The sequence below is a fragment of the Mastacembelus armatus genome, chromosome 17 (genome assembly GCF_900324485.2).
Source record: "Mastacembelus armatus chromosome 17, fMasArm1.2, whole genome shotgun sequence".
Taxonomy (NCBI): Eukaryota; Metazoa; Chordata; class Actinopteri; order Synbranchiformes; family Mastacembelidae; genus Mastacembelus; species Mastacembelus armatus.
In genome coordinates, this window is record NC_046649.1 from 1432459 (window position 1) to 1454255 (window position 21797).

The following is a 21797-nucleotide window of genomic DNA, read 5'->3' on the forward strand; positions in this document are numbered from 1 at the left end:
GTAGCTCTTGAATCATCTGTAGGACCTCAGTTATGTTTAGACTGCTTCTCTCCTATAGATCTCTCTGAATTTACATCAGTAGTTGCTTCATCGAAATCATCAACGTGTCTCTTGGACCCCATCCCGACTAGACTGCTTAAAGGCACCCTGCCATCAATGAACTCATCTTTATTGGACTTGGTAAATTTATCTCTAGTATCAGGCTACGTACCACAGGCCTTTAAGACTGCAGTAATCAAACCTTTACTCAAAAAGCCTAGTCTTGATCCAGGAGTCTTGGCTAACTATAGACCAATTTCCAACCTGCCATTTATTTCTAAAATCCTAGAAAAAGCTGTTGCTAAGCAGCTATCAGACCACTTACACAGGAATGAACTATTTGAAGATTTCCAATCAGGATTTAGAGCACATCATAGTACAGAAACAGCACTGTTGAAAGTTACCAACGATCTTCTCTTAGCCTCAGATAATGGACTTGTTTCGATACTTGTCCTCCTAGACCTTAGTGCAGCATTCGACACCATTGACCACAACATCTTATTACAGAGACTGGAGCATGTGATTGGTATCAGAGGAACAACGTTAAAGTGGTTCCAATCCTATTTATCGGACAGATTCCAGTTTGTTCATGTCCATGATGAACCTTCCACACGAACAAAGGTTAGTCATGGAGTTCCACAAGGTTCTGTGCTAGGACCGATTCTGTTCACCCTGTACATGCTTCCTTTAGGATATATCATTAGGAAGCACTCTATTAATTACCACTGCTATGCGGATGACACTCAGTTATATCTATCTATTAAACCTGTTAACACAAACCAGTTAACCAGACTTCAAGCCTGTCTAACTGACATAAAGGCCTGGATGACCAGTAACTTTTTACTTTTAAACTCGGAGAAAACAGAAGTCATTATATTTGGGCCTAAAAATCTCAGAAATAACTTTTCTAAAATTATAGCTACTCTAGATGGCATAGCCCTGGCCTCCAGCACTACTGTAAAAAACCTTGGAGTTATTTTTGACCAGGACATGTCCTTTAACTCACACATAAAACAAATTTCTAGAACTGCATTCTTTCACCTGCGCAACATTTCCAAAATTAGGAACATCCTGTCTCAAAATGATGCAGAAAAACTAGTCCATGCATTTGTTTCCTCAAGGCTAGATTACTGTAACTCATTACTATCTGGATGTCCTAATATCTTAATAAAAAGCCTCCAATTAATCCAGAATGCCGCAGCCAGAGTCCTGACAGGAACTAGCAAGAGAGATCATATTTCTCCTATATTGGCTTCTCTTCATTGGCTCCCTGTAAAATATAGAATAGAATTTAAAATCCTTCTTCTCACATACAAATCCCTTCATAATCAAGCTCCTTCATACCTTAAAGACCTCATAGTACCATATTATCCCAATAGACCACTTCGCTCTCAGAGTGCAGGCCTACTTGTGGTTCCCAGAGTTCTCAAAAGCAGAATGGGAGGCAGAGCCTTTAGTTATCAAGCTCCTCTCCTATGGAACCAGCTCCCAGCCTGGGTTGAGGAGGCAGACACTCTCTATACTTTTAAGGCTAGACTTAAAACCTTCCTCTTTGACAAAGCATATAGTACCATCCCTTAGTTATGCTGCTATAGGCCTAGACTGCCCGAGGACCATCGGTGCACTGAGCTCCCCCCCCCCCTTCTCCCACCTCATGTATATTCCACCATTGAATGTTACTAACCTTGTGCTCTCTCTCTCCCCTAGTTTGTGCTCTCTCCCTCCCTCTCTCTCTCTCTCTCTCTCTCTGTACCTTCTGCAGGTGTCCCTGGTCCTGGAGCTGTTTATCGCTGATGTGCAGTTACTGGCCCCACCAACCTGCAGTGTCTATTTGTTGTTTATTGTTGCTGTTCTTTTCTCTCTGCTCTATCCACTCACCCCAACCGGTCGAGGCAGATGGCCGCCCAAACTGAGCCCGGTTCTGCTGGAGGTTTTTTTCTTCCGTTAAAGGGAGTTTTTTCCTCTCCACTGTCGCCAAGTGCTTGCTCATAAGGGAATTGTTGGGTTTTTAGTTTTAGTTTTTGTAAAGTGCCTTGAGATGATTTGTATTGTGATTTGGCGCTATACAAATAAAATTGAATTGAATTAAATTGAATTGAACTAGAGAAAACGCGTACCCCTCGTCGAGTCTAAATCCTCTTCGTGGACTTAACAGTACTAGGAACATGTAGCTAGCTCCTCCGAGCCGTATCCATTAGACCGAAAACAGAAAAGCGCTGGGGCAAACTGGCGATTCCTCCGAATCCCAGTTGTGCAGGGTGCTAACCGGCTTCTTCTAGAAGCATACACAGCAGACAAAAAGAAAAAAGACGAAAAGTCACTTGCCGTGAACTGGAGATTCCTCCAATAAATCCAGTAGCAAAACATCAGAGCACAAACAGCAGAAGAGTGAATTCTCACGGGAGTATGGTAACAAACAATCCGGCGATCTGTGTCCAAATGATCCCTGCTATTTAAGCAAAGGACCGCAGGTGACACAAATCAGCAATCATTAAGAAACTGAAAACAACCAAACCAGTTCCCGTCATGATCCACTAAAGTAAAAGCAACCAGGAAGTCCAGACTGCGGATCATGACATAAATGTCATTCCTTTGATGTCCTTTCTAACTAGACTAGAGATCCATGGTTTCTCATATGTCAATATTTGTGTTTCTGTTTATTCTAGAAGATAACAGAAAAGTTGACTATAATAAGAATAATCTTCACTTGCAGTTCCCTGTAATATCAGAGCTTGTCTTATATTTTCAATTCAATTCAAATCAATTTATTTGCATTGTGCCAATTCACAATGAAATCATCTCAAGGCACTTTACAAAGAAACCCAACAAATTCATTACAAGCAAAAACTTGACAGTGGAGAGGAAAATCTCCCTTTAACAGAAGAAACCTCAGGCAGAAACAGGCTCAGTTTGGGCGACCACCTGCCTCAACCGGTTGGGGTGGGTGGATAGAGGAGAGAGAAAAGAGCAGCAACAATAAACAACAAATACAGTGGGCACGGAAAGTATTCAGACCCCTTTAAATTTTTCACTCTTTGTGTCATTGCAGCCATTTGCCAAAATCAAAAAAGTTCATTTTATTTCTCATTAATGTACACTCAGCAACCCATCTTGACAGAAAAAAACAGAAATGTAGAAATTTTTGCAAATTTATTAAAAAAGAAAAACTGAAATATCACATGGTCATAAGTATTCAGACCCTTTGCAGTGACACTCATATTTAACTCACATGCTGTCCATTTCTTCTGATCCTTCTTGGGATGGTTCTGCTCCTCCATTGGAGTCCAGCTGTGTTTAATTAAACTGATTGGACTTGATTAGGAAAGGCACACACCTGTCTATATAAGACCTTACAGCTCACAGTGCATGTCAGCGCAAATGAGAATCATGAGGTCGAAGGAACTGCCCAAGGAGCTCAGAGACAGAATTGTGGCAAGGCACAGATCTGGCCAAGGTTGCAAAAGAATTTCTGCAGCACTCAAGGTTCCTAAGAGCACAGTGGCCTCCATAATCCTCAAATGGAAAAAGTTTGGGACGACCAGAACTCTTCCTAGACCTGGCCGCCTAGCCACACTGTGCAATCGTGGGAGAAGAGCCTTGGTGAGAGAGGAAAAGAAGAACCCAAAGATCACTGTGGCTGAGCTCCAGAGATGCAGTAGGGAGATGGGAGAAAGTTCCACAAAGTCAACTATCACTGCAGCCCTCCACCAGTCAGGGCTTTATGGCAGAGTGGCCCGACGGAAGCCTCTCCTCAGTGCAAGACACATGAAAGCCTGCATAGAGTTTGCCAAAAAACACATGAAGGACTCCCAGACTATGAGAAATAAGATTCTCTGGTCTGATGAGACCAAGATTGAACTTTTTGGCGTTAATTCTAAGCGGTATGTGTGGAGAAAACCAGGCACTGCTCATCACCTGCCCAATACAATCCCTATAGTGAAACATGGTGGTGGGAGCATCATGTTATGGGGGTGTTTTTCAGCTGCAGGGACAGGAAGACTGGTTGCAATTGAAGGAAAGATGAATGCGGCCAAGTACAGAGATATCCTGGAAGAAAACCTCTTCCAGAGTGCTCAGGACCTCAGACTGGGCCGAAGGTTCACCTTTCAACAGGACAATGACCCTAAGCACACAGCTAAAATAACAAAGGAGTGGCTTCGGAACAACTCTGTGACCGTTCTTGACTGGCCCAGCCAGAGCCCTGACCTAAACCCAATTGAGCATCTCTGGAGAGACCTGAAAATGGCTGTCCACCAATGTTCACCATCCAACCTGACAGAACTGGAGAGGATCTGCAAGGAAGAATGGCAGAGGGTCCCCAAATCCAGGTGTGAAAAACTTGTTGCACCATTCCCAAGAAGACTCATGGCTGTACTAGCTCAAAAGGGTGCTTCTACTCAATACTGAGCACAGGGTCTGAATACTTATGACCATGTGATATTTCAGTTTTTCTTTTTTAATAAATTTGCAAAAATTTCTACATTTCTGTTTTTTTTCTGTCAAGATGGGGTGCTGAGTGTACATTAATGAGAAATAAAATGAACTTTTTTGATTTTGGCAAATGGCTGCAATGACACAAAGAGTGAAAAATTTAAAGGGGTCTAAATACTTTCCGTACCCACTGTATCTACTGCAGGTTGGTGGGGCCAGTAACTGCACATCAGCAATATACAGCTCCAGGACCAGGGATACCTGCAGAAGCTAGAGGGAGAGAGAGAAAGGACAGAGAGAGAGGGAGAGAGCACAAACTAGAGGAGAGAGAGAGCACAAAGTCAGTGACATTCAATGGTGGGTACGGAAAGTATTCAGACCCCTTTAAATTTTTCACTCTTTGTGTCATTGCACCCATTTGCCAAAATCAAAAAAGTTAATTTTATTTCTCATTAATGTACACTCAGCACCCCATCTTGACAGAAAAAAACAGAAATGTAGAAATTTTTGCAAATTTATTAAAAAAAAAAACTGAAATATCCCGATTAGACTGCTTAAAGACACCCTGCCATTAATTAACTCATCTTTATTAGACTTGGTAAATTTATCTCTAGTATCAGGCTACGTACCACAGGCCTTTAAGACTGCAGTAATCAAACCTTTACTCAAAAAGCCTAGTCTTGATCCAGGAGTCTTGGCTAATTATAGACCAATATCCGATCTGCCATTTATTTCTAAAATCCTAGAAAAAGCTGTTGCTAAGCAGCTATCAGACCACTTACACAGGAATGAACTATATGAAGATTTTCAATCAGGATTTAGAGCACATCATAGTACAGAAACAGCACTGTTAAAAGTTACTAACGATCTTCTCTTAGCCTCAGATAATGGACTTGTGTCTATACTTGTCCTCCTAGACCTTAGTGCAGCATTCGACACCATTGACCACAACATCTTATTACAGAGACTGGAACATGTGACTGGTATCAGAGGAACAGCGTTAAAATGGTTCCAATCCTATTTATCGGACAGATTCCAGTTTGTTCATGTCCATGATGAACCTTCCACACGAACAAAAGTTAGTTATGGAGTTCCACAAGGCTCTGTGCTAGGACCGATTCTGTTCACCCTGTACATGCTTCCTTTAGGATGTCATTAGGAAGCACTCTATTAATTACCACTGCTATGCAGATGACACTCAGTTATATCTATCTATTAAACCTGTTAACACAAACCAGTTAACCAGACTTCAAGCCTGTCTAACTGACATAAAGGCCTGGATGACCAGTAACTTTTTACTGTTAAACTCAGAGAAAGCAGAAGTCATTATATTTGGGCCTAAAAATCTCAGAAATAACTTTTCTAAAATTATAGCTACTCTAGATGGCATAACCCTGGCCTCCAGCACTACTGTAAAAAACCTTGGAGTTATTTTTGACCAGGACATGTCCTTTAACTCACACATAAAACAAATCTCTAGAACTGCATTCTTTCACCTGCGCAACATTTCCAAAATTAGGAACATCCTGTCTCAAAATGATGCAGTAGTTTTTCATGCAATTGTGAACTTAACGCTAGATTACTGTAACTCATTACTATCTGGATGTCCCAATATCTCCATAAAAAGCCTCCAATTAATCCAGAATGCCGCAGCCAGAGTCCTGACAGGAACTAGCAACAGAGATCATATTTCTCCTATATTGGCTTCTCTTCATTGGCTCCCTGTAAAATAAAGAATAGAATTTAAAATCCTTCTCCTCACATACAAATCCCTTCATAATCAAGCTCCTTCATACCTTAAAGACCTCATAGTACCATATTATCCCAGTAGACCACTTCGCTCTCAGAGTGCAGGTCTACTTGTGGTTCCCAGAGTTTCCAAAAGCAGACTGGGAGGCAGAGCCTTTAGTTATCAAGCTCCTCTCCTATGGAACCAGCTCCCAGCCTGGGTTGAGGAGGCAGACACTCTCTATACTTTTAAGGCTAGACTTAAAACCTTCCTCTTTGACAAAGCATATAGTTAGGGCTGGCTTCAGGCAACCCTGAACCATCCCTTAGTTATGCTGCTCTAGGCCTAGACTGCCCGAGGACCATCAGTGCACTGAGCTCCCCTACCCTAAACCGGTCGACACAGATGGCCGCCCAAACTGAGCCCGGTTCTGCTGGAGGTTTTTTCTTCCGTTAAAGGGAGTTTTTCCTCTCCACTGTCGCCAAGTGCTTGCTCATAAGGGAATTGTTGGGTTTTTAGTTTCAGTTTTTGTAAAGTGCCTTGAGATGAATTGTATTGTGATTTGGCACTATACAAATAAAATTGAAAGAAAGAAAGAGAAATGAACAAATCTACCTTCAGGTGATTTTGATTATTAGTAGTCAAAGTGATCACTGACTCTGATAAGAGGAACTAGCAACTGTAATTATTTAATAAGTGGGGACAATTTGGAAAATTATTGGGTGCGGCAGTAAATGACACACCAGCTGATTCAGAGAATAGAGAGAGGTGTGTGTAGCCAACTTTGATGCAGTTTTGCCCAGGCTGGCTGGTGGTATCCCATGATGTTGTGCAGTCTGGGTGTTCCAGCAGCAGGCTTTGGGTTGACAAACCTTCGTCAACCGGAGGATCAGAGGGGGGTCCATAGATGCTTTGACTACCTGGCGATGTTGGCTGCTGGAAATTCAACTCGCTGATGAATTGCTGCCATGCGTCTTCAATTAGTGATTCGGAAAAATGCAAAAACCTTGCAGTCAAACTTGTCACTCAGGTTGCGTGCAAAATTATTAAACAAACTATAGAAAAGAACTAAGAAAATCAATTAAAACAAGCAAAAGTAAATGGGGCAAAAATGTCAAAAACGGGCAAAAGTAAGAAGAGTGGAAGAGAGTGAACAAAGGATGGTCTCAACTTTTACTCTCACTGGGAAGCGGGAGAATTCAAGACCATAAAACCGATTTTGAGGGAAGGCCACAGAATGGGAGAATTTAATATTTTGTTTGATTTCAAAGGACCTCATTAAGCCGTGTGATTACTTCACTGCCACCTTGACTATTGTGATACTTTCCTATTACCCATGACTGAGTTAATAGAATAGAATAGAATAGTAGTCTCCAGTAGGAGAGACTAGTGTCTCCATCAGTCCTTTAAGTTGAATCCTGTTAAAAACAGTAATGAATTATGAGCGGATGTCTGGATTCGCTCTGAGGCCTGTTGAGGCTCATAGGTCGAGTGACCCGCCTATGTATTTCCTGTATGTAGTTACTGGTCACATTGTTATAGCTTGAGTAGAGTGTCCTGTTTAAGATTAGATAGAGTTCACAAATAAGGTAGTCTTGAGAATGTTCATTTTAAGGCATTTCTTAAACATAACTCAGTCACTTGACGTTTTTATGGTGAGAGTCTGTTCTGGGGTGTTGAGCTTCACCTCTTGGAATGTTTGAGGTGCAAATCAAACTTCGGGGGTGTTCCTTTTGCTACAACAGCTAAACTCAGAGTGCTTGGGTCAGAGAAAGAGGCTGCATTCAGAAGTGGGGACAGAGAAAAATACAAGGAGGCTAAGTAGAGATTTAGCGAGGAGGTGAGAAGAGCTAAATCAGCACATGGTGAGAGAATGGAACAGCAATTCTCAGCCAATGACTCTGCCTCTGTATGGAAAAGGGTTTAACCCTCTGGGGTCGACGCACGCGCCGGCGCGTTTTGACGCATCTTTTTCTGATAAGGCCGAAACAAACTTAAATTACTCCGTCAATTCTGATCGTACAGATAAAAGAAGTATATCATTCAAATTTGCAAAGGGTCTAGTTTTAGTGGTATACCATCATAATAAAAACAAAACGTTGTGCTTTTTTTAAATAAAGAAAGCCGACAGGGTGCGCTCTCGGACTTTTCTGTCTCTGCCATTTCTCTTCACAGACGCGTAAATAAAACAACCAGAATCTCAGCGAATACTTGCCTCATAAAAATAAGAAGTATATGGCTATATGTCTCACCTCATTAACCCAGAGGGTTAAGGTGATCACCAATCACAACATTCCGCTCTGTGAATGGCCTGCGCCTGGCCAACAGGTGAAAGTTTTACTGCCGCTTTGAAACACAATGGGACAGTTCTGACCTCCTCCACTCATCCCCCTACCAGGCATTGACCAGCAGCGGCCCCATTTCCATTTCCATATCTGGATCGCCCACACAGCTCCACACCTTGGCACCCCTCCCCCACACCTCTCTCTATCAAAGACAGAGGTAAATAGACAATCTTTAACCCTCTGGGGTCTGAGGGGGTTTTGGGGGCCTGGACAAATTTTGACATGTCCTGACATTTGTGCTTTTTTCAGTGTTTTTTAAACATATTAATGTCTAAAGTCTAATAACACTGTAATTAGCACAAAATTGGCTACAATAATATGTGAGCAGCAAGTTTATACATGATTGTGTTTTTGAGAAAAAAGTGTTTATACATGGTTAGTGAAAAACTATAATTTTTTACTCACTGAAATAAGACCATAAAACACAAACAGAACATTGGTTCACAAGACTTTGGAGACCTCAGGTGTTGTCTCCCATTGTTTTAACCCCCAGGGGTTGACGGAGGCGCCAGCGCGTTTTGTGGCATCTTTTCCTGATAACGCCAAAATGAACTTAAATTACTCTGTCAGTTTTGATCATAGCAATATAGAATTATATAGCAAGAGCAATATATCGGATCTGTAAAGGGTCTAGTTTGATATGTATACACTCATAATAACAACACAACGATGTGCTTTTGTAAAATAAAGAAAGCAGACAGGGTGAGCTCTCTGTCTTCTCTGTCACCTCTCTTCACAGACATATAAATAAAACAACCTGAATCTCATTGAATACTTGCCTAAATATGTCTATAGCTTGAAATGTCTTCTTTTAAATGAAACAATTCAAGTCAAAAACAAATAATCACTTTTTATGTAATCTGTATGAAAGTAAGGAGCAGCACGGTTTCTCCTGTCTCACCTTATTATAGCTAATGTGATCATATGGAAATAATCTGAGGTGAACCAGGTAGTTGTGTACATGCCCCCGAGAAATGACATAAAACATCAAACTTCATCATAGAATTTACTCACTTTTTCTGTGCGTTTGCGTGATGGCACACAACGTGGGTGAAGAATCGCTTTGGATGGTTCCAGACAGTGATGAAGAGTTTACTTTGTCCTCAGAGGAAAAAGGTGACTCAGATGACGAACGTTTGCATCTGCATTGCATTGCAGTAATTCCCTCTCAGCCACATTCCTGACTAAAAGGGTCATTATTCGGGTCTTTGTCTTCTCAGGTAAATCACCTGATTATTCATGATCAGGTATGCCTTCCTGCATATGTCTTTTCTTCTCAAATCAGTGTATTGTTTTCTGTGAATTTTCAGGATCAGCCTTGGTGGCTGCACCTCCTTCAGCTCTCCTCATGTGTGGTGTTCCCCAAGGCTCAATATTAAGCCCAATTCTGTTTTCATTGTATTCGTTACCCCTTGGTTCCATCTTGAGCTGTCATGGTTTTCATTTTAAAGCTGATGAGTCTCAGCTCTGTCTGCCCCTAAAGAGGAATGGTGGAAGCTCTTTGGAAAAGTTATTAGACTTCTATAAAGATATTAAAGCCTGGATGGCATTCAACTTTCTAAATTTTAATGAAGAAAAAACAGAGATTGTTGTTTTTACACCCTGCGCTGCTTCTTCTCCACCTCAGATGGATTTAGCCACATTGGAACAATTTGTGAAGCCTGTGGTGACAAATCACTGTCACAAAACACTGCATTAGCAACTATGAAAAAATTAGAAACTATGCTACAAATTGGCTCATTTACAGTCTGTACACAGGTATATGATTGTTCATTAATGTGTATTGTCCTGAATAACTAAATTAATAATTAAAATTGTTGGTGACTTTTAACCCTCTGGGGTCGATGCACGCGCCGGCGCGTTTTGACGCATCTTTTTCTGATAAGGCCGAAACAAACTTAAATTACTCCGTCAATTCTGATCGTACAGATAAAAGAAGTATATCATTCAAATCTGTAAAGGGTCTACTTTTAGTGGTATACCATCATAATAACAACAAAACTTTGTGCTTTTTTTAAATAAAGAAAGCCGACAGGGTGCGCTCTCGGACTTTTCTGTCTCTGCCATTTCTCTTCACAGACGCGTAAATAAAACAACCAGAATCTCAGCGAATACTTGCCTCATAAAAATAAGAATTATATGGCTAGAAAGCTTGAAATGTTTTCTTTTGAGTGAAACAATTCAAGTTGAAAACAAATCATCACTTTTGATTTAATCCGTATTAACGTAAGGAGAAGTCCGTTTTTTCCTGTCTCACCTCATTACAGGTAACGCGACCCCGCCTTGTACACTGTCCACTGTTCACATGTAAATAATCTCAGGTGAACCAGGTAAATATGTGCACACCCCCGAGAAATGACACAAAATATCAAACTTCATCATAGAATTTACTCACTTTTTCTGTGTGTTTGGATGATGGCGCGTTACGCACGTGAAGCGGCGCTCCTTACATTCCACACAGAGACAAATAGTTTAGCTTGTCCTCAGAGTAAAAACACTGATTTTAACTCAAATGAGGATCGTTTGGCTCCTCATTGTGTTGTATTGTGCTGCACTAATCCGTCCCATCTACATTGACTGAAAGGCTCATTATGCGCGCCTTTGTCTGGTCGTTCAGTGCGTCTTTTGTGTTCTCAGGTCAAATCACATGACTATTCATCCTCAGACACACCCTCTTGCATATGGCCTTTCTGGACAAAAAGTGTCTTAGAAAATTTAAATCAGTGTATTGTTTACTGTGAATGTGTGAACAAGATGACATTCACAGCACTCTGAAGTAAACACTTTAGCCTACAACATGCTGGTCTCCAAAGTCTTGTGAACCAATGTTCTGTTTGTGTTTTATGGTCTTATTTCAGTGAGTAAAAAATTGTAGTTTTTCACTGACCATGCATAAACACTTTTTTCTCAAAAACACAATAATGTATAAACTTGCTGCTCACATATTATTGTAGCCAATTTTGTGCTGATTACAGTGTTATTAGACTTTAGACATTAATATGTTTAAAAAACACTGAAAAAAGCACAAATGTCAGGACATGTCAAAATTTGTCCAGGTCCCAAAAACCCCCTCAGACCCCAGAGGGTTAACAGTGCTGTTACTGTACTATAATGTGCTTTAAATCCTAGAGACATATCGATGATTTAGATGAAGCAACTACTGACGTGAACTCAGAGAGATCTATGGGAGAGAAGCAGTTTAAACATAACTGAGGTCTTACAGATGATTCAAGAGCTACTGTAGTAGAAGATTCATTTATTGCAGGTATAGGAAGCATCTGATGAATTTTATCTCTAATAGTTGTGATTTTACTTGTAAAGAAATTCATAGAGTCATCACTGATAGAGCTTCCTCTATTAGTGATGAATAGTGTGCAGTTCTGGTTTTACGGTGAGCTTTTTTATATGTTAATAGACTGTTTTTCCAGGGTAGATAAAAGTTTGTGAAACGCCACTTCCTTTCCAGCCTTCGTTATGCCTGCTTTAAGGTACGAATATGTAAACTGTACCATGGAGCTAATCTCCTCTGATTCACTAACTTATTTTTCAGAGGGGCCACAGAATCAAACATTTCATGCAGTGAGGCAACAGCACTGTCAACAACATGATCAATTTGGTAGGGGGTAGGATTGAGGCAGCTGCCCTGTAAACATGTTGGCATAGATGTAAATAAAGATGGAATCATTGGAATCATTTTCTTAAATTTATTTAATAGTCAGACAACAGAGGATTTTGAGTAAACTATTAAGTGTTCAATTTTGATGCCATAGGAACGAGATTAAGGGTGTGATTGAAACAGTGTGTGGATTTATTTACATTTTGAGTGGAACCAATTGAATCTAATATTGAATTAAATGCAGTGCTGATACTATTATTTTCAACATCTACACGAATGTTAAAATCTCCCACTATAATGACTTTATCTGAACTAAGCACTAAATCAGATAGGAAGTCTGGAAATTCAGTTTAAAACTCTGAGTAAGGGACAGGTGGACAGTACACAATGACAAGTATAACTGGTTTTTGTGTTTTCCAGTTTGGATGTGAGAGGCTAAGAGTGTGAGTCTCTCAAATGAGTTTAATAATAGGTTTGAGTGGAAGATTTCAGCTACTCCTCCACCTCGACCTGTGCTTTGAGGAACATGACAATTTTTAGGACTGAAGGGGGGTTGATTTATTCAGACTGACATATTCATCCTGCTGCAGCCACATTTCAGTTAGACAGAGTAAGTCAATTTGGTGATCAGTTATCAAATAATTTCCTAACAGAGATATAGATGAAAGAGACCTAATATTTAATAATCCACATCTGACTGTTCTGTTTTTCTGTTCAATAAGAGGAGTGGTCTTAATTTTTATTAGGTTTTTATGAATAACTCTATGGGGTTTATTTAGCTGATAGAAATATAAGGGAATTGTTGGGTTTTTAGTTTTAGTTTTTGTAAAGTGCCTTGAGATGATTTGTATTGTGATTTGGCGCTATACAAATAAAATTGAATTGAATTGAATTGAATTGAAATATAGCCAATACGTATATAGTCTAAAATAGTGCTACACTTTTTAACATTACACTTGCCAAATATGTTTTGACATAATGTAAAAAACCATTCAACATGGTCACTTCTTTTCCTTTCAGCTGCCCCCTTCAGGGGTCGCCACAACGAATCATCCGCCTCCATTGAACCCTATCCTCTGTATCCTCCACACCCACACCAACTATCCTCATTTCCTCCTTCACTACTTCCAAGAACCTCCTCTTTGGTCTTCCTCTAAGCCTCCTTCCTGGCAGCTCTAACCTCAGCATCCTTTTACCAATGTATTCACTGTCCCTCCTCTGCACAGGTCCAAACCATCTCAATCCGGACACTTTCATCCACCCGTTCCAACCTGCTTGCGCACGTCTCCACTTCCCGGTCTGATAGCGAGAGACGGCATCCATCCCACTTTGAATGGTGCAGCGCTCATCTCTAGGAATTTGGCCGAGTTTCTTAGCCGACCTAAAGCCTGACAATCCAGGGTGGGGACCGGGATGCAGAGACTCAGTCTAAAACGCTTCTCTGCAGTTTCCTTAGAGCCGCCGCCCCCTTCAAACCACATAGAGACTGTGTCTGCCCCTCGAACATATAAATCAAATAAATCAGAAGTTAACAGAAGAGGAGTTATTCATAAAAACTTAATAAAAATTAAGACCACTCCTGTTATTGAACAGAAAAACAGAACTGTCAAATGTGGATTATTAAATATTAGGTCCCTTTCTTCTAAATCTCTGTTAGTAAATGATTTGATAACTGATCACCAAATTGACCTACTTTATCTTACTGAAACCTGGTTACAGCAGGATGAATATGTCAGTCTGAATGAATCAACCCCCCCTCAGTCATAAAAATTATCATGTTCCTCGAAGTACAGGTCGAGGTGGAGGAGTAGCTGCAATCTTCCAGTCAAACTTATTATTAAACTTTCATCCTCAGAACAGTTATAACTCATTTGAGAGCCTCACTCTTAGTCTCTCACATACAAACTGGAAAACACAAAAACCAGTTCTACTTGTCATTTTGTACCGTCCACCTGTTCCTTACTCAGAGTTTTTAACTGAATTCCCTGACTTCCTGTCTGATTTAGTGCTTAGATCAGATAAAGTCATTATAGTGGGAGATTTTAACATTCATGTAGATATTGAAAATAACAGCCTCAGCATTGCATTTAATTCTATATTAGATTCAATTGGTTTCATTCAAAACGTTAATAAACCCACCCACTGTTTTAATCACACCCTTGATCTTGTTCTGACCTATGGCATCGAAATTGAACATCTAATAATTTTTCCCCCAAATCCTGTTTTGTCAGATCATTCTTTAATAACTTTCGAATTTAAAATGATGGATCATGCAGCGTCTAGAAGAAAGTTCCACTACAGCAGATGTTTATCCGACAACGCTGTTAATAAATTTAAGAAAATGATTCCATCTTTATTTGCATCTATGCCAAGTATAAACATAGTGGAGGGCAGCTGCCTTAATCCTACTCCCTACCAAATTGATCATGTTGTTGACAGCGCTGTAACCTCACTGCGTGAAACACTTGATTCTGTAGCCCCTCTGAAAAAGAAGTTAGTGATTCAGAGAAGACTAGCCCCATGGTATAATTTACATGTTCGTACCTTAAAGCAGGCATCACGAAGGCTGGAAAGAAAGTGGCGTTCCACAAACTTAGAGGAAATTTTTCTAGCCTGGAAAAACAGTCTACTAACATATAAAAAAGCTCTCCGTAAAGCCAGAACTGCATACTATTCATCACTAATAGAGGAAAATAAGAACAATCCCAGGTTTCTTTTCAGCACTGTAGCCAGGCTGACAAAAAGTCACAGCTCCGTTGAGCCCAGTGTTCCCTTAGCTCTCAGCAGTGATGAATTTATGAGTTTCTTTACAAATAAAATCACAACTATTAGAGATAAAATTCAGCAGATGCTTCCTATACCTGCAATAAATGAATCTTTTACTACAATAGCTCTTGAATCATCTGTAGGACCTCAGTTATGTTTAGACTGCTTCTCTCCTATAGATCTCTCTGAATTTACATCAGTAGTTGCTTCATCGAAATCATCAACGTGTCTCTTGGACCCCATCCCGACTAGACTGCTTAAAGGCACCCTGCCATCAATGAACTCATCTTTATTGGACTTGGTAAATTTATCTCTAGTATCAGGCTACGTACCACAGGCCTTTAAGACTGCAGTAATCAAACCTTTACTCAAAAAGCCTAGTCTTGATCCAGGAGTCTTGGCTAATTATAGACCAATATCCAACCTGCCATTTATTTCTAAAATCCTAGAAAAAGCTGTTGCTAAGCAGCTATCAGACCACTTACACAGGAATGAACTATTTGAAGATTTCCAATCAGGATTTAGAGCACATCATAGTACAGAAACAGCACTGTTGAAAGTTACCAACGATCTTCTCTTAGCCTCAGATAATGGACTTGTTTCGATACTTGTCCTCCTAGACCTTAGTGCAGCATTCGACACCATTGACCACAACATCTTATTACAGAGACTGGAGCATGTGATTGGTATCAGAGGAACAGCGTTAAAGTGGTTCCAATCCTATTTATCGGACAGATTCCAGTTTGTTCATGTCCATGATGAACCTTCCACACGAACAAAAGTTAGTTATGGAGTTCCACAAGGTTCTGTGCTAGGACCGATTCTGTTCACCCTGTACATGCTTCCTTTAGGATATATCATTAGGAAGCACTCTATTAATTACCACTGCTATGCGGATGACACTCAGTTATATCTATCTATTAAACCTGTTAACACAAACCAGTTAACCAGACTTCAAGCCTGTCTAACTGACATAAAGGCCTGGATGACCAGTAACTTTTTACTTTTAAACTCGGAGAAAACAGAAGTCATTATATTTGGGCCTAAAAATCTCAGAAATAACTTTTCTAAAATTATAGCTACTCTAGATGGCATAGCCCTGGCCTCCAGCACTATTGTAAAAAACCTTGGAGTTATTTTTGACCAGGACATGTCCTTTAACTCACACATAAAACAAATTTCTAGAACTGCATTCTTTCACCTGCGCAACATTTCCAAAATTAGGAACATCCTGTCTCAAAATGATGCAGAAAAACTAGTCCATGCATTTGTTTCCTCAAGGCTAGATTACTGTAACTCATTACTATCTGGATGTCCTAATATCTTAATAAAAAGCCTCCAATTAATCCAGAATGCCGCAGCCAGAGTCCTGACAGGAACTAGCAAGAGAGATCATATTTCTCCTATATTGGCTTCTCTTCATTGGCTCCCTGTAAAATATAGAATAGAATTTAAAATCCTTCTTCTCACATACAAATCCCTTCATAATCAAGCTCCTTCATACCTTAAAGACCTCATAGTACCATATTATCCCAATAGACCACTTCGCTCTCAGAGTGCAGGCCTACTTGTGGTTCCCAGAGTTCTCAAAAGCAGAATGGGAGGCAGAGCCTTTAGCTATCAAGCTCCTCTCCTGTGGAACCAGCTCTCAGCCTGGGTTCAGGAGGCAGACACTCTCTGTACTTTTAAGGCTAGACTTAAAACCTTCCTCTTTGACAAAGCATATAGTTAGGGCTGGCTTCAGGCAACCCTGAACCATCCCTTAGTTAGTTATGCTGCTATAGGCCTAGACTGCCCGAGGACCATCGGTGCACTGAGCTCCCCTACCCTAACCCCCCCCCCCCTTTCCCTATATTCCACCATTGAATGTTACTAACCTTGTGCTCTCTCTCTCCCCTAGTTTGTGCTCTCTCCCTCCCTCTCTCTCTCTCTCTCTCTGTACCTTCTGCAGGTGTCCCCGGTCCTGGAGCTGTTTATCGCTGATGTGCAGTTACTGGCCCCACCAACTTGCAGTGTCTATTTGTTGTTTATTGTTGCTGTTCTTTTCTCTCTGCTCTATCCACTCACCCCAACCGGTCGAGGCAGATGGCCGCCCAAACTGAGCCCGGTTCTGCTGGAGGTTTTTTTCTTCCGTTAAAGGGAGTTTTTTCCTCTCCACTGTCGCCAAGTGCTTGCTCATAAGGGAATTGTTGGGTTTTTAGTTTTAGTTTTTGTAAAGTGCCTTGAGATGATTTGTATTGTGATTTGGCGCTATACAAATAAAATTGAATTGAATTGAATTCTTTTCCACACTCTCCGTCGCTCTGGACTGTTGACCCTAGGTACTTCAAATCCTCCACCTTCTTCACCTCTTCTCCCTGTAACCTCACTGTTCAACTTGTGTCCCTCTCATTTACACACATGTACTCTCTTTTACAGCGGCTAACCTTCATTCTTCTCCTTTCCAGCGCAAACTTCCACCTCTCTAGATTTTCCTCCACCTGCTCCCTGCTCTCACTACAGATGCCAATGTCATCTGCAAACATCATGGTCCACGGAGATTCCTGTCTAACCTCATCTGTCAGCCTGTCCATCACCACAGCAAACAAGAAGGGGCTCAAAGCCGATCCTTGGTGCAGTCCCACCTCCACCTTGAACTCCTCTGTCATACCTACAGCACACCTCACCACTGTCTTGCAGCTCTCATACATGTCCTGCACCACTCGAACATACTTCTCTGCCACTCCAGACTTCCTCATACAAAACCACAGCTCCTCTCTTGGCACCCTGTCATACGCTTTTTCCAAATCTACAAAGACACAATGCAACACAAAGACGCAACACACAATCCTTCTGGCCTTCTCTGTACTTCTCCATCAGCATTCTCAAAGCAAACATTGCATCTGTGGTGCTCTTTCTTGGCATGAAATCATACTGATGCTCACTTCTGACCTCAGCCTAGCCTCCACTACTCTTTCCCATAACTTCATTGTGTGACTCATCAGCTTTATTCCTCTGTAGTTTCCACCTCTGCACATTTCCCTTGTTCTTAAAAATGGGCACCAGTACACTTCTCCATTCCCCAGGCATCCTCTCACTCTCCAAGATCTTAAGTAGCCCAGTGAAAAACTCTACTGCCACTTCTCCTAAACACTTCCATACCTCCACAGGTATGTCGTCAGGACCAACTGCCTTTCCACTCTTCATCCTCTTCAACGCCTTCCTCACTTCATCCTTACTGATCTTTACTACTTCCTGCTCCACAACACCTCTTCTGTGCTCTCTAACATTTTCCTCATTCATCAACTCTTCAAAGTATTCCTTCCATCTTTCCATCACACTTGTGGCACCTGTCAACACATTTCCATCCCTGTCCTTTATCACCCCAACCTGCTGCACATCCTTTCCATCTCTGTCTCTGCCTCACCAACCTGTACAAATCCACCTCTCCCTCCTTAGTGTCCAACCTATCATACAAATCCTCATATGCACTTTGTTTGGCCATACGCGTGCACGTGCACACACACACACACACACACACACACACACACACACAAACCCCCCAAAATAAATTATTATTATTATTTTTTTTTTTTTAAGATTATTTTTTGGGCAGTTTTTTTGCCTTTATTTGACAGGACAGTGGAGAGAGACAGGAAACTAGGGCAGAGAGTAAGGGAAGACATGCAGGCATACATGACGGCCGGCTCCAGAGTCGAGCCAGTGTCTCCTGCATATATGGACAGGCACACTACCGCTACGCCACCTGCAGCCCCCCCAAAAATAAATTATTACTTTATTACTTTTCTCCATCTAAATGAATTACTTTATTACATTATTAATTACTATTAATTAATATAATTTAAATAATATTAAATTTAATAACTTTAAATCAGAATAACTGCTGTAACAATTGAATTTCCCCTTGGGGATTAATACTCTCTTCTCTACTCTTCTTCTTCTTCATCTTCCTCACCACCAGAGTCATCCTACACACCACCATGCTATGTCTGGCTACACTCTCCCCAGCCACTACTTTGCAGTCTCTGATCTCTTTCAAGTTGAAACGTCTGCACAAGACGTAATCAACTTCTGTGCTCCTACCTCCACTCTTATATGTCAATTCAACATGGTCACTACAACTCTGTAATCTATATTATTTTAAAATGAATTATAACAAAATATACTACAGGCTCTCTCCAGTGTGTCCCTGACTTGCGCTAAATACATGTGCATCCACATTTTCATCCAGTCTGAGGCTAGCCTCACACCATCACAATTATGACATCACGTGAGCCAATCATAGAAAATGCAGTAATGGAGGAGTCTCAAACTAGAAGCACTAGACACGTAGATACGAGTATGATTTATATCAGGTGCACATATTTCTGATGTCAACAATCTCAACGAAAAGTGAAACTAACACAAAACACACTGACACAAATGTGAATGAAAGAAGACAAAAACAAAAAACACGCACCAGGGCTAGGTGCTGCGGTCTTCTTACTCTGATTTCAGCTGCCTTGTTAAGGACTCTCTCATCCGTTTCCACGACATCTGTGTCCCTGGGAGACGACCAACAGAGAAGACAAGAGTGTTTAAGGAGAGAGGAGAGGGAGCACTCATTCTTCCAAGTTGCCTTGCCTCCATTGTGCCCTCCTTCCCATGATTCATCTATTTTTTCCGGCTGTCCTGCTGGCTCATCCATTGCTGCTTTCGCTAGCTGTCGCTACACTGCAGAGGAGGCGGAGCTGCCTCTGTGAACGTGTGTGTGTGTTTGTGTGTGTGTGTGTGTGTGGTGATCAGTGCATAACGGCAACATGCACCAATGTAAGAATGCAAAGAGAGGTGGTGAGTCACAGAAGATGAAAGCAGTAGAGAAGGAGAATGCGTTTCCTTTTCTGTAGAGTTATCCTTTCATTTCTCCAACTTACTTTTAGCCTCCATCATGTTGCTTGTCTGGTTTTCAGATATCTCTCACCTCTTTCTCTATTTCCTCCTCACCCTCCATCACAATCCCTGTTCACAGGCACTCACACACACACTGACTGAATAGCCATTCACAAAAATCATAGAAAGCACTGCAGCAGCAGCTTGCACAAGCAAACACTACAAATAATCTGACAATTCCATTTATAATGTTATTAAAACCAGACATTAGATTGCATCACAGTTACAAGTAATCTAACCTTAATTTATCAATATATATATTAAATTCATATGTACATTTTATCCATGTCCTAGACAGTCTGAAAGGTTGGGTAAGTTTTATTATAATGATTTTCTTTTTCAGTACACAACACAACTGAAGCACTGGCAGACAGACAACGGGTTTATTGTTGCAGACAGGCAACAATAAATATTTATCAGAGTCCTTATTTCCTTATAAATAGCAGAACATTCTCTGTGCGACAAGGACATTAACTTCATCAGCATAATATTATCCTATGCTCCCTAGCTCACTTTGTTCTGGTTTGCTGTTTCTCATTTTCAAATATGCAGTATTCTTGTTCTTTTTGTGTGCTTTGACTTTCGTGTGCTTTTGCAGGGTGTTTTCTTTTTGCAAGGGGGTCACTGTATATCCTGTACTGTATGTACTGGCCTGTTTTATATTTTTTGTTACTAATGAACAAAGAACTTTTACAGAGGTGAGAGAGACACATGTAGTGATATAAGTCACTACTCATTTTGGAGGCTGCTTAATGACGCAGGTTATAGTGTTGAATTGCAACAGAATGAGCGTCCTCTGATGATTGTTCTCATGTGCTAATATGTGCTAACAATGTTCTACTACATTTGTTTACTTGATCAAAAGTGTCATACAAGGTTGGGAGACATGGGGGGGGGGGGGGTTGTCTTGTTCAGGGTGTTCTTTGGGGAGTCGGCAGAGTGAGCTAGAGGGTTATGGGTCAGGGAGGAGAGAAGAAGTGTGTGTGGAGGGAAGAGAGGGAGGGTGAGAGAGCTGTTCGGTGAGTGGAGTTAGCGCGGCTACGGCTGAAACAGTAGCCTGTTACCTGTTCTGACTAAAAAATTAATAAAGAAAAGTGACAAAAGAACGTCTGCTGGCTGTGAATTTAGTGGGTACAGTATTATAAAAGTACAGTGTTGTAAAAGATGACGGCCAAGTGTTAAGTAATAAATGGAAAACGCACCTTCAGATCTCCCAACCCCCCCCCCAACGTTGTATGACACTTTTGATCAAGTAAACAAATGTAACAGAACATTGTTAGCACATATTAGCACATGAGAACAATCATCAGAGGATGCTCATTCTGTTGCAATTCAACACTATAACCTGCGTCATTACGCAGCCTCCAAAATGAGACGTGACTTATATCACTACATCTGTCTCTCTCGCCTCTGTAAAAGTTCTTTGTTCATAGCACCCCTCAGTTCGGGGTCCCCCTATCGGCCTGGTGCACTTCCGTTGTGTTCTCTCTTTTGCAGCACGTTTCTCTTTTGAAGCGCGTTTCTCTTTTGCAGCATTTCTCTTTTGCAGCGCGTTTCTCTTTTGCAGCGCATTTGCCCTTGTTGGCCACCGTAAAAAAAAAGGTTATTTTTCTGGCACATCTGGAAATGTGTTCTTAACACAGTACATGAAAATGACCAGATTTGGGTGCCATCCATTGCTGGTTCAGGGTTATACCACCATTGTGAACAACACATCACAATGGTGGTGTAACCCTGAACCAGCCCTAACTATACAATTTGTCAAAAAGGAAGGTTTTAAGTCTAGCCTTAAAAGTACAGAGAGTGTCTGCCTCCTGAACCGAGACTGGGAGCTGGTTCCACAGGAGACGAGCTTAATAGTTAAAGGCTCTGCCTTTCAGTCTGCTTTTGGAAACTCTGGGAATCTGTCATGTCTGCTCAGATTGTTATTAGCCTGAGTGGT

General features: G+C 41.0%; 1 protein-coding gene across 1 annotated transcript in view; it reads right to left on the reverse strand.

The window, feature by feature from the left end:
• Positions 1 to 19916, reverse strand: part of LOC113134100 (uncharacterized) — a 67893-nt gene extending 47977 nt beyond the window's left edge. The window contains exon 1 of the mRNA XM_026313337.1: positions 19887 to 19916. Within this exon, the coding sequence (XP_026169122.1) occupies positions 19887 to 19916 (30 nt within the window). The remainder of the gene's footprint in view (positions 1 to 19886) is intronic.
• Between the last annotated feature and the right edge of the window lie 1881 nt (positions 19917 to 21797).